We start from the raw sequence: 13,369 nt of genomic DNA on the forward strand, positions 1-13,369 counted from the left end.
AAACTCACCATAGTAGGTAGTACATAAATACTTTCGTAAATGAAATAAATAAGCTGTGTATATGCATACAGTTTAATATCCTTGAGGAATGGTTTGCGGGGAATGGTGGTGGTGTTTTAGCATCTCCTCCCTCCACCCCACATCTTGTGCTGCAAGTTGTACTTCCATCCAGCATGTTTTATACATGATGCGGACAGGTGCTTAAAGACACAAGATTTCTAGAGTCATGTGTAGCTTGGCCCTTAAACCTTTTTTTTCTTAATCATCAGTGATTTGCTTGTGAAATCTGAATATGAACATCGCCATCTACTGGATGCAATTTTTTTTAGGCAGGGAGGGCGAGGTTTCTTACAAAAATACAGTGGTACCTCAAGTTACATACGCTTCAGGTTACAAACTCTGCTAACTTGGAAGAGTTACCTCGAGTTGGTAACTTTGCCGCAGGATGATGAGAACAGAAATCATGTGCCGGCGTCACAGCGGCAGCAAGAGGCCCCATTAGCGAAAGCACACCTCTAGTTAAGAACAGTTTCAGGTTAAGAATGGACCTCCGGAACGAATTAAGTTCGTAACTAGAGGTACCACTGTACATGGAAGTGCAGTAGTGGGTTGGCGCCATTTCCATAGCCTAATATAGGCTGTCTGCAGTTATCTAGGGACCTGTCACATCTGTTTTACCTTGATCTCGTCATTTCCACTCATGGATTAAATGATTTCTGAACATGGTACAAGCAAATGTTACAAAGGCACTTTATGTATTACGTGTTTACTTCATAAAATGCATACACTGAAAGTGGTTTACAGTTAAAACATACAAAAAGTTAAAATACTAAAACTGATGAGAATTCACATCAACTTTCTGAGCATCTGGGCTTGTCTAAACAATAGCATTTTTAGCAGGCATAAGAAAAGAATACAGTGAAGGCACCCGCTTGGTATCAGCAGGCAGGGAATTTCAAAGTGTAGGTGCTGCCACTTTATACATCCCCTTAGGGCAAAATGTCTGTTTATGGGATTGTAGTAGAAATAAAGGCTGTTTAAGGAAAATAGCATGGGAAATGTTTTCAAAGTGGTATGTTCTGCCAGTGCAGCTTGCCTTTGTTCGTAATCTTTTTCATTGTATAGATAGCACTAAATGAAGCAATGGGAAAGTGTGGTGGAAGAGACCTTTGCCCACACACAGAGTGTGACTCAAGTCAAGTGAATGTTGATTGTCACATGGACTCTGCTGCTTGTGTGTTAAACTGTCAGCGCAAAAACCTCGCAAGGAATTGATTTGTGCTTCTCCTGAGAAGCTTTGTTTCGTGCAAAGCATCGCTTTTGTTCAGTTGAGCTCTTCAAAGAGTGTAGCCCCAAGCAGTGGAAATGTCTCTGTGTTATGTAACTCTACAAAAATAGTCTTTTTGAACTAAAATGCCCCAAAGCACGAATCTGTATTGCCAGGTCTCACATTCAGCTGATGTGGAATGTATCAAGTGGCTTTATCAGTTTGCTTCCATTGATAAATACTGGGAACACATGATAACATACTGGCCTGCAGTATCATCCTGTCAAGTGATCACATGATAACTGTGGCCATAGGGAATCGGCCTGTAGAGTGTTTGAAAAATAAAAATAAAAAGTTTTAAACTTGCTGGGGTTGTGGAGCAAGGGAAAAGCCGAGGTCAGGCAGTTTTCACCAAACTAGCAGGAGATGGTGAGGTTTAGTTGGGATATCCATCTAATAACAGAGGCTTTTAATTCTCTGTGCCACTGAGTCCCTAATCTGTTTGCAGCTGTTGTTGCAGCTACCCCTAGTCCTTCCCCTTCACTGCGGTCCCCGAATTGACTCAGAGAGATTGTTCTGTGGCTGGCAGTGCAATGCTCCAGTAATTAAAAAAGGCTCACCTGCTTATTGATACACAGATCTCACCAAACACCCTTCCCATTGAGGAGGATCCTTCTTGTCCTTCAGCAGAGAGCCATCACGAACAAGTGAGCCATCAAGTGAGGAAATGGAATATTGCATTTAAATCAGCTAAAGATTCTATATTTTTTCCAGAGCTGCTGAACTACAGCAGCCGTCAGCCCTAGCAAGCACAGCCACTGACTGATGAGTGTTGTAGTTCACCCGCATCTGGAGGGCTAAAAGTTTCCCATGTCAGTTTTACAACTTTGTGATGAAATCACAAGATAGATAGATAGATAGATAGATAGATAGTTTATTACGGCCATAGGCCCATATTCAATACATCATACAGCAGCACAGGTATAACAGGATAAAATTAATAAATTATATTACATTAAAATCAAGTACATCTCAGACCGTAAGTTTCTGAATTCCGTTAAAATAAGAACAATATAGCACTTAAAATATCAAATTATCAGTATAAATCAATATTATTTAGACAAAATCAATAATCATAGAGTAATCCATTTTTCCTTTTATAGGCTAATACTGTTATCAGAAATCTGGCAACAGAAAGGGACCTACTCGGATCAGAATCTTGCAATAAATGCATTAACTGTGTTTCCAGGGAGTCCCCTGAGATTTCCAATAATAAAGGGGACAAAAATCTGATCCGAGAAGCCGAATGTAGTGAACAACAGAATAGTATATGTTGTAAAGATTCTATAGATCTATTATCACATGCACACACCACTGAGATCCGATGAAATCACAAGTTGTCATCATGAACAAGACAGTGGAACAGTCTCCCTCGGGTGGTTGTGGACGCTCCTTCCTTGGAAGTTTTTAAGCCATGTGTCATGGATGCTTTAGCTGAGATTCCTGCATCACAGGGGGTTAGACTAGATGACTCTTGGGTCCCTTCCAACTCTATGACTCTAAGAGCAACTGCCAGAAATATTGTAATTTACCTCCCTTTTTGTTATGTGATCCGTAGGTTGGAAGTCGGCGAGTGATTCAGTACGGGGCAGCGTTCATGTTGTTGCTTGGAATGGTTGGCAAGTTCAGCGCCCTCTTTGCATCCCTCCCTGACCCAGTGCTTGGCGCTCTCTTCTGCACTCTCTTTGGTATTTGAATTTCCCTCCTTATATTTTTGCCTGTTAGCAATGAGCTCTGTGCGCAGCCATGTCTGCTGCCACTTCTCCAGCTGTCAGCCGAGTCTCCTGTCTTTCCTCATGGACTTGCTTGGGAGAAGTGCCTTCCAGATACTCACTTTGATGTCTGGTGATGCTGCTTCAGGGTACAACCCACCTGTTTGCATGAGCTGAAAGGGTCAAAACCTTAGTAGACTGGCACACAACTCCCCCATTGCTGAGTAATGCTGTGCAGTTTTACAGAAAGAACTGGTGGCTGTGGTCTCCTTCCACAATTGGAGGCAGCAGTGCTTCTGAATACCAGTTGCGTGTTGAGACCCCGCAGCCAGCCCCTCGTTGGAAATAACTCACATAAGGACACGGATATTAGGTTTACGTTATTGGGCAAATTTTGGCCACAACTTTATTGAAATTAAAGAATGTGAGCGGTACTGGCTTAGGCATTGATTGGACCTGGCTATATCTGACTCCTGCCCATTATGCCGGAAGTCCCAGTAAGGGTAAGTCACCGGTAGGGGGAGCCCTGTCGATGCAAACCAACTCAAGCTCCCTCTGGTGTTCCCATTGGGGTCGTGTCAAGGCCTTATCCCCCAGCCGGGCTTCAGACTAGATCAACCCCCCCCCCCCCCGATTCCTTTAACGGAATACCCTTAAGCATGGAGGGGCAGGTGATGGCCACACCTCCCCTCCCCCACACAAGGTCAAACAATGCCTAACCGCAACCCTAACAAAGTTGGGACGATTGCTACGAGGTAGGCGAAAACCAAGTGGCCAGTGCCCATTTGCCAGGTGGAAAAATTCCTACCAGGCCCCTCGGACAACCAAGGCGACCAACCGAAGTCCATAGCAAGGCCATTGCCTAACCTGCAAAATAGGGAGGGGCGGGTGATTGAGGAAGCGAGCCAAAGAGGAAGTCCTCTGGCTCGCTCCTCCAATTTAAACGGCCCCGGCCATGTCCCACCCCCCCGGCCAGCAGGTTGGCTGGCGGGCTCTGACGTGGCCAGGATCCCCCAGGCAACAGGGGACAGAGTCCCCCGCCCCCGGTGGGGAGTGGGTGGCCACATGGTCCACCACAACTCCTCCCCACTGGGAAGTGGAGCACATTTGCTGGAAATAGTAGGAAGGGAGAGGACTGCTCTTGTACTAAGGTCCAGTTTGCGGGTTTCCCACAGGCAGCTGGTTGGCCACTGTGAGAACAGGATGCTGGACTATAAAGGCCATTGCCCTGTTCTAGCAGCCTCTTCTTATATTCTTAAAACGTAATGTTGTTTATGTATCGGCTTGGTACACATCACCGCAGACTCCCAAGGCCAGGCATGAAACATAATAAATCAACCCCCCCCCTTTTTTTTTGTATGCCACCTTTCCAAAGTTAAGACCATCTTTACACAACTACAAACATGAGAAAAGTAGTCATAAACAATAAGCAAAACATCACAAATGCACAACCAAATCCAACAATTTCAACATAAACCATAAAGATAAAAAAATGTAACAGCAACAACTCCAACAATCCCCCCTAAAAAATACCCCAGCCCAAGATAAGTCTTCAAACTATCAATGTATATTCATGCATCCTTAAGTGAACATACGTCTCTTACCTTCTGCAAAAATGGAGGTTGTTTTTGCTTTTTAATGGAAGGGAAATACTGGTGGTCTGTGTAGTATTTCACATTGCATACTGTAGAGGCTAAAATCCTGTCCTGTTTGTTCTTGTTCAGGGATGATTACTGCAGTCGGACTGTCTAACCTGCAGTTCATAGATTTAAACTCTTCTCGGAACCTTTTTGTGCTTGGATTTTCTATCTTCTTTGGACTGGTCCTTCCAAGTTACCTCCGACAAAATCCACTTGTCACAGGTACAAAATTTCCCTTTTTCTTATTCTACTACATGTATTAAAATGAGCTTATGCTGAAACATCTTGTTCTGAAGAAAAATGCATTTACACAACCCATGTGGAAATGGATTTTGTAAACATTTCAACCTGTACTGTCAGCTGTGGCTGCCATTGTTAATCAGTCAGCTGGTATAATTACTTAAAGCTTTAATTGCAGACTAAGATTTGGTTCGCCAGCCGTACTCAGTGTTCTTGAAGGCTTCATAGGGCAGCCCTGAAAGAGACTTTGGTCCCTTTCCCCATGGTTAATAAAAATATCTCTTAAACATGGATCCTCCACAATTCTAAGAAGCTTTTTCAAGCTTTTTGAATCTGGTAAGAGAGCTTTATGGTATCTACTGTAAATTACTTTGCACTCAAGTGAAATGCCCAGGATCTTGATAAAGACACATTTATTTTAGTTAAAAAGAAACAAAAAAACTGTAATTGCTTAATTAGCCAACTGGTTGTAAGTCCCTGTTAACTGAATAAAAAATGGGTTGACCAGCACTACTGCCTGTTTGTAGAAGCCCACTTCTGGGAGCGAGGACCCATCTGCATTTTAGGCCCTTTTACAAGATAGATCTTTCCGCAGATTAATGGGGAACATACTGTTGATAGATGCACAATGCTTTTTTCTGCTTATTATTATTTGTTGAATTTATATCCCACCCTTCCTTCTGAAGGAGCCCAGATCCACAATTGGGGGGGAGGGCGTTCTAATGATGAACTAATGATGATGCATGCTTCTTTGACAGTGTAAGAGGTGGTGATCAAGCAGAGGCTGTAGTAGTAAATTTACTGCAGTAGGTGGGACTAAATTTCTTTTTGAGGTCCCTTGCAGTTCCATGGTTCCATGAACCCAGCTTACAGGCCATTGGTCCATCCAGCCCAGTACTGCCTACTCTTAACTGGCAGCAGTTTTCCAAGATGTCAGGCAGAGACCCTACTGCTACTTGCTACCTGATTCTGGACCTAGAACTGTTTGCATCCAAGGCCTGTGCTCTACCAATGAACTATAGCCCTTTCCTAGTAGGAGGAAAGTAGGAGGAGTAGCCCTTTCCTAGTAGTTGCCTCCCAACTGACTTTTGAGTAGTGCTGTCCATTGTGTCCATGTGAGGGATAGGGTGGGTGGAATAGCAATATATATTGTTTTAGTTCTATTATTGCTTAATTACTTTTAAATGATTGTCTTTTATATGTTTTTAGCTTTTTGCATTTTATCTGAGTCATTTTAATTTTTGCAAGTTTCCTTGAGTCCCCGGTATGATGATGATGATGATAAATATAAATATATGAGCATTGCTAAGCAATCCACATCACCAGGTGTTTGTGCTGTGTGGACAGTGTGACTTTGGCTCCTGAAATTGTGTGTATGAATAGGGCGGCTCTTCAGATTTTGCTCTGAGTCTCTCCCTCCCCTTTCTGTTCTTGTAGGAATAGCCAGCATCGATCAAGTGTTAAATGTTCTTCTCACTACAGCCATGTTCGTTGGGGGTTGTGTAGCATTTATTTTAGACAACACCATTCCAGGTGAGTTGTGCAAAAGGCTGCCTTCCTCCGCTGTTTCCCTCCCCTGCCTTCCAGGTAAAGACACTGTGATGCTTGAGGCTGAAAATACGCAGCACAGCCACAGGTTGACACAGAACACAATCCAGCAGTGCAAATTGTGTGCTCTTAGGGAATCCTCATTCATTTCTGTGTGGCTCATGGGTTTGTAGGTCCCCTTCTACTGCCCTGAGGCAGCTGGAGCCCTGTGCACAACCGCACAAGTACAGTGGTGCCTCGCAAGACGAAATTAATTCGTTCTGCGAGTCTCTTCGTCTAGCGGTTTTTTCGTCTTGCGAAGCAACCCTATTAGCGGATTAGCGCTATTAGCGGTTTAGCGGCTATTAGCGGCTATTAAAGTCTTAAGGGATTAGCGGATTAGCTGCTAGAAGGCTATTAGCAGCTTAGCGGCTTAGAAAAAGGGGGTGGGGAGCGAAAAAAAATCTCAAGAATCGCAAGACATTTTCGTCTTGCAAAGCAAGCCCATAGGGAAATTTGGCCTGCGAAGCGCATTGAAAAACGGAAAAGCCTTTCGTCTAGCGGGTTTTCCATCTTGAGAGGCATTCGTCTTGCGGGGCACCAATGTATCACTTTCCAGGTATCCCACTCAGTGCTCAGGCTGATGGAGTGGGGCGAGCTTTCCTGTGAAAGGGGCTTAGAAGCACATAAGAGCCTGCTGGAACTGGCCAATGGCCCCTCTAGGCCAGCATCCTGTTCTCACAGTAGCCAACCAGATGCCCTAATGCAGGCATGTCCAAAGTCCATTTCTGGGGCCTAATTGGTTTAATCCGGCCCCTGTGGCAGTTTATTTCCTGGCATAAAATCCTAAAAAACCCTCAACAACTTCAATCCTAAGAAAAGTTCAACAACTTTTGGTCGGCCCTTAGGTCGGCCCTCACAGTCCTTCACTTCATCAAATCTGGCCCTCTTTGAAAAAAGTTTGGACACCACTGCATGGGGAGCCCGCAAGCAGGCTCTGAGCACAAAAGCACCCTTCTCTCCTTTGGTTTCTAGCAACAGGGGAGCATTGGTTCCTCCAACTGGAGAGGAAGAGCACAGCCATCATGGCTGTCAGTCACTGATGACCCTCTCCTCCATCAGTTTGTCTAATCTTTTAAAGCCATCTAGGTTGGTGGCCATCTCTGTCTCCTGCAGGAGAGACGCAAGTGGCTCTATAGTCTAAACCCCTGAGCCTCTTGGGCTTGCTGATTGGTAGGTCGGGGGTTCGAATCCACACAATGGTAGTGAGCTCCCGTTGCTCTGTCCCAGCTTTTGCCAACCTAGCAGTTCGAAAGCACACCAGTGCAAGTAGATAAATAGTTACCACTGTGATGGGAAGGTAAACGACATTTCCATGTGCTCTGGCTTTCATCATGGTGTCCCGTTGTGCCAGAAGCGGCTACTCACAGCCCAGAAAGTTGTCTGTGGACAAACGCCGGCTCCCTCGGCCTGAAAGCAAGATGAGCGCTGCAACCCCATAGTCGCCTTTGACTGGACTTAACCGTCCAGGGGTCCTTTACCTTTACCTGCGGGAACAAGTTCCATAGTTTAACTCTGTGTTGCATGAAGGAGGACTTTCTTTGCTCTGTCCTGAATCTTGCAGCATGCAGTTTCATTGGGTGTCCATGAATCCCAGTGTTATTAGAGAGGGGCTTATGTCTCCAATGTTCTTGATGCAGCTCTCTCCCTATCCTTTTGATACCCAGGAAGCCCCGAAGAAAGAGGAATCCAGAAATGGAAGAAAGGAGTGTGCAAAGGCAGCAAATCCATCGATGGCATGGAAACTTATGACTTGCCTTTTGGCATGGAATTTGTGAGGAAGTACAAATGCTTCCGCTTTTTACCCATCAGCCCCACCTTCATGGGCTACACATGGAAAGGCTTCAGGCAAAACAGTGGCTGCCAGAGCACAGAGGAAGAGGACTCGGAGGCCACTGTATAGCCCCTGCTGCTGCAGCCCCTGTCGACCAGCTGCAGTGACAGACACCTCTGCAGTTCCTTGCTGACCTTGTTTTGTTTTATGTTTTTTGTATTTCTGCATTTTGAATTCTGGAACCAGAGCCGAAACAGATTATAAAAAATAGCTTTCCTATTGTGGACAGTGATAGCTATCTATAACGTCTCTCTATAATTACGTTGTGCTTTTTGTTTTGTTCTTAAGAAGTACTGTTAGCATTGCTTTTGCTGATTTTGGCGGGGCAACTACTGTTCAACGTTTAATCCAGATACAAAATTGGTAAATATTGTAAACACAGCGCTTAAGCAGGCTGTGTCTTTCCCATTTTATAGCTGATACATTCCATTTTTTTTATTTAACTCTCATAAGCCCCCAGTCATTTGTTGGCATTATTCTGGCAAATTATACCAAAGTGTTCCATACTAGACAGTGCTTTCAAAGCTTCCCAGCATTGTGTATTGGGTGTACCGACAAGTGGTGCCTTTGCACAAGTTTCTGTTCCTAAGAAAGTGACATGGCTCTGGGGAGCTTAACGAGTCCTAGCTGAGCACCTTTTGTGGACAGGGTTGACTGGGGCTTTGCCTCTGGCTGCCGTCAAATTGCACATCCCTGAACCTGGCAGATTGCCCAAGCAGCTCACTGTCTTGCATCCCTGCAGGCCAGTGTTTTAAAAGTGATATTTATTAAGCCGCCAAACTCACTACTTCTCAATGGAGAACAGAACTATCTGGTTGTCTCTGGATTTGTACTGACCTGCTTCATGCAATTCTGCCTGTCCCAGAGACATCTTTCAGTTAATGTTGCCTTTGTGTTTTCCTCCCTTTCTGAGCTTAACATGGGACCTGCTTTTAAAACAAGAGAGACCGTGTGCGCATCACTGTCCACTGGGTGGTTTAACGGGTAACGGGGGCCCACTGTGGGTGCCATTCAGACTCTTGATTTTTTTCTTCTACTAGTCTTGGCTCTGACATTACATAGCTGTTAATGCTCATCATGCATTTATAATTGTAAAAAAAATTATTCCTGTGTAATGTTCTTACTGTTGCGGATTAGTTTTTAGACATCAGCATTTTGTTCCTTTCTTATTGTCGTCCCCCTACCCCCCGATGTGGCCCAAAAGGCATTTTTGAAGCTGTGGAAAGATTTGTTAGAGAGGCATTAGGGTAAAGTCTTCTCTCAAAGCCTGTACTCTCAAAGTCGGTGTGATCTAAGGCGCTCCTGTTTTGTATCTCTCTTTTCTGTTTTAGTTCCCAAAGCAGGTACTGTACATTTGTTGTCAGTTTCTCAAGCATGAGAGGCCAGAAGCCACTCTTGTTGATTACTGAGGCTATTAGGGTTTGGGAAAGGTGTAAGGAGCTTTGATGTATCAGTATTGAATGGCGGGGAAGGGAAGGCAATCGGCAGATGGTGGGTGTTTCCTACCATTTCAGTGACATTTTCATTGTATAGCTTTTCACATCAGGGTTATTTCCCCTCTCTGATCTTTCCTCAGAGACCTTGCAGCAGTTTGCTGTCTTGGATCCAAACCAGGTATCATGAAAACCAGCCCAAAAAGTAGCTGCTTTTAAATTTTTTAAAAAGGTTAAATCGGGGCTGTTGCATGAGCTTCAGAAACTAAGGCCACAATCCCGTGCATACTCACCTAGGATTAAGCTCCATTGGGCGCAGTGGGACTTACTTCTGAGTAAAAGCACAGGGGCAGCATGTTTGCTTTCCACCTTTATTTTATGAGCAACCAAAGAAAAGGTGGGTGGAAAGGAACCGCCCCCCTATAGGTGGCTTATAATAATGCAAAATGCCAAAGCCAAGATTTTCCGCACACATTAAGGCAGCCTTCGCCAACTTGGAGCCCTCCAGATATTTTGTGCTACAATCCCCTTCCGCCCCAGCAAGCCTGGCCATACGGGAATTGTAGTCCAAAATCTAGAGGACACCAGCTTGTCGAAGGCTGCATTAGAGAGGCAATTGTTGTGTATTCATAACATTGTCAGAATTTAGTATATTCTTGTTTGGGTCATCTTTGTTTGCTAAGGTGCCAGTTGTTTGTTTATAGCAGAACTGAAGATGTCACTGAATGTGATACACTACTGTAATAACACTCTTCCACAACTTCCCCTTTTGCTTCGGTAAAGGAGTAGATCTCCAATAGATTGGGCCCAGTGCAGTAAATAAGAAATATGGGCTGTTACGTGTGCCCTGCCACCAGCTGTGTGGCTACAGCTATCTTGAGTAGCTTTCATATTCTGACAACTGTGGCCAGGTAAGCACCCAACTTCTTCAGCAGCCGCTTGACCATGTTTATTGCTAAACTTCTCTTCGAGGGACATGCAGCTAAGAGCTAGTCCATGCATCACACAGAAGCCAGGAAAAGAGGCGTTCAAGTGACCCAACCTTCTTGTCTCACTTCCGAGGTGCAAATGACGTGAGTTTTTAAAATGGAGTTCTACTGCCCTCCTGGGATGTAGAGCTATGGATTTAAATGTTTCCAGAGTCTTGCAGTGTTTGCAAGTGCAGTCCGCTTTACTCTGCGCCCCCATTTATATATATATTCTGAGAGAGACGAGACAGGTTCACTTTGAAAGGCAAAGTGGTTAAAGCGAAGGCTGTGGCAGGTTTTCTCTTGCAGAAGCAACCACAAGAGGGCATTGCAATTGCTGCTGCTTTTAGAAAAGATTTTTGACAGCCTGGATGCAGAGCATCCAGAAGGCCAGGTGCTTTCGCAGTTGTGGCAAGAATACTTTGTTGTCCTGAGAAGAAAGCATGCTTTTAACTTTGGAGAGAATTTTGAGAGTCCAAGATAGGAAAGTGTAGTGAGATAACAGGTCTCGGGTATCATTAAGAGTAGGAGATGGGAGTTAAGCACCATTAAAGCAAAAGAGCACAGCAGTGTTCTTTCACAGCTCTCATTAATTTCAGTGATGTTGGACACATGAACCTCTGGCAGATGGCACCCTGTGTTAATTAGTGGGAAGAACCATAATCTGCGCCTTGTTCAACTCTGGGATCAAAATGGCTTAGGACTGTATTCATAAGAGAGAATTCAGAAAACTCATTTTTCTGGATAACCTCCAAGGCCTGTGAATTTCAATTAAGGGAAGGTATTTGATGTACCTCTTGTTAACTTTTCAAAGTGGTGTATGAACTTCAGCTACCAGACATTGGGCTCCAAGCGTATATATGCTGTGTTTGGAGTAGATCCCAGTATTGTATGAGAGCAAAGAACGGTTAGCTCCTTACATGTATCCTAGCTGGAAGGAAGTCAGAACAAGGTAGTGATGCTTTGAATTGTGTGCTTATTGTAGCCTCCTGTCTTTCTGCCATTAAACAATGCTGCCCAGACAGATCACCTTATGAGAGAGGTTGGGGGGAAATCACTGACAAATTTCAGTTAAAAGAACTAAATATTCATGACTAAACCATCACTGTCATGTCAAAGACCTATAAACGTATATTGAAAGCAAAACAATTTCTGAGCTTTTGTATTTAAAATAAAAACCTATGTTAATTTTTTTTTAAATTAAGTACTCTGGCTAAGATTTATGAATGTGTCTTATAAAATTATGCCTCTTGAATTTATATTTAATGGTTAATTTTATCTGTGATTGAAAAAAAAGTATTAATCAGAATAAGATTCATCAGGGAAGGAGTTTTTAAATTTACACAGTCGATTTGTCTTAACATCCTTTAATACTAACTTTCAATATGGCAACTTTGTACATGAATATTGCAGTATTCTATTTCCATAGACTTAAAAAAACACACCCAACGAGTAACATTTCCACCCAGGATAATAATTGTCACAGGTTTCCTGGGTGGGAGTGATATGATTGTCATGACAATGTCATGTGATAGAATTTCTTCATTGACGAATTGCTAGCGATTGTTTATACTTTATTTACCCATGCTTATGTCCTTTAAGTAAAAACAGAGAGGAGTTATTGATCACCTCTCTCTTGAAAACATTGGTACCGGTAACAGCATTGCTTGTGTACTAGCAATGGAACACGTTGAGCCCAGAGCAGGTCCAACCATGAGACGAGATGCATGGTCATCTGACAGAGTAGCTTTTGATTCTGACTCCTGTTCAGCGGGTGACACTGTGGGAGGCATCCACACCCTGGCCCCCCCGGGGGAACAATCCACAGGGACGTTCTCCTACTTCCTTGAAGCAAACGGGGGTTAACTGTGCTCTGTTCGTTTCCATGAGGCTTGTGAAGGAGAACCTTGCTGCGTTAATTATTTTGTATATGTTTGGAGTCAGGAGGTTGAGAACGCCTTTTGGATTTTCTGCCTCAAAGACCAAAATGTCTCTGGCTGGCTCTGGTTGAGAATTAGAAAGAGATGCTAATCAGATGCAAAGCAATCAGACCAAAACATGTCAACCTCTCACTGATGGCACAGCTAGGCTCTCGCCTTCTATCATCTACGAAGTGCCAAATTCTGATGGCATCCATAACTTCAGGCTTCTTCCCATGTTATGGTTAAGGGCAAGGAGCATCCTTAGAGCCACTCACCCTCTGTTTTTCACCTTGGTGCCTCCTTGCTTTCAGCCCAAATCCCAGCCATGAACTCTGCAGGTAGGGTTCCTAAACGATTCCTGTAGGAGTCGATGGGAGGAATTGGGGAGAGCCTAATGGAGCTGATGGTTTAAAGCCATTGGCTAGCCTGAGCCTACTTCACTGGCTGAAGTATGTTTTCCACATATATCAAGGTGCTCCAAGGATGCAGCTGCTGAAGGCCCTTCCTCTCTATTTGGCTGCTTTTGCCTCCCAGAAAGAAGAATCACCCCACTCACCCCACGTCACTCCGGAGCCCCGAAACCGGGTCTCCCCGCGAGTAGGGGAGGCGCTGGAGGCACGTGCCGAATCCCAATCCCACGGTCTTCCTCCGACCATGGTTTTTTGCGGGCCTCCGCCTCGCCGTGGCGGTCAGACCCTTCTTTCCG

The 13,369-nt window shown here is 44.3% G+C and overlaps 2 protein-coding genes across 8 annotated transcripts in view; both read left to right on the forward strand.

The window, feature by feature from the left end:
• Positions 1–13,369, forward strand: part of SLC23A2 (solute carrier family 23 member 2) — an 86,357-nt gene that overhangs the window by 71,786 nt on the left and 1,202 nt on the right. For 4 of the 7 annotated variants that reach the window (XM_083453973.1, XM_083453974.1, XM_083453975.1 and 1 more), the window contains 4 exons: positions 2,886–3,015; positions 4,764–4,901; positions 6,357–6,452; positions 8,174–11,941. In XM_083453973.1, the coding sequence (XP_083310099.1) occupies positions 2,886–3,015; positions 4,764–4,901; positions 6,357–6,452; positions 8,174–8,409 (600 nt within the window). In that variant the 3' untranslated portion in view covers positions 8,410–11,941. Of the gene's footprint in view, positions 1–2,885; positions 3,016–4,763; positions 4,902–6,356; positions 6,453–8,173; positions 13,261–13,369 lie in introns of those variants that run through there. The other 3 variants (XM_083453972.1, XM_083453970.1, XM_083453971.1) reach the window with 2 other exon arrangements.
• LOC310683656 (maestro heat-like repeat family member 5) overlaps positions 1–13,369 on the forward strand; it is a 161,916-nt gene that overhangs the window by 32,881 nt on the left and 115,666 nt on the right. The gene's annotated exons all lie outside the window — the stretch shown is intronic.

The sequence above is a fragment of the Podarcis tiliguerta genome (genome assembly GCF_965153285.1).
Source record: "Podarcis tiliguerta genome assembly, chromosome: 8".
In the NCBI taxonomy this organism is placed as follows: Eukaryota; Metazoa; Chordata; class Lepidosauria; order Squamata; family Lacertidae; genus Podarcis; species Podarcis tiliguerta.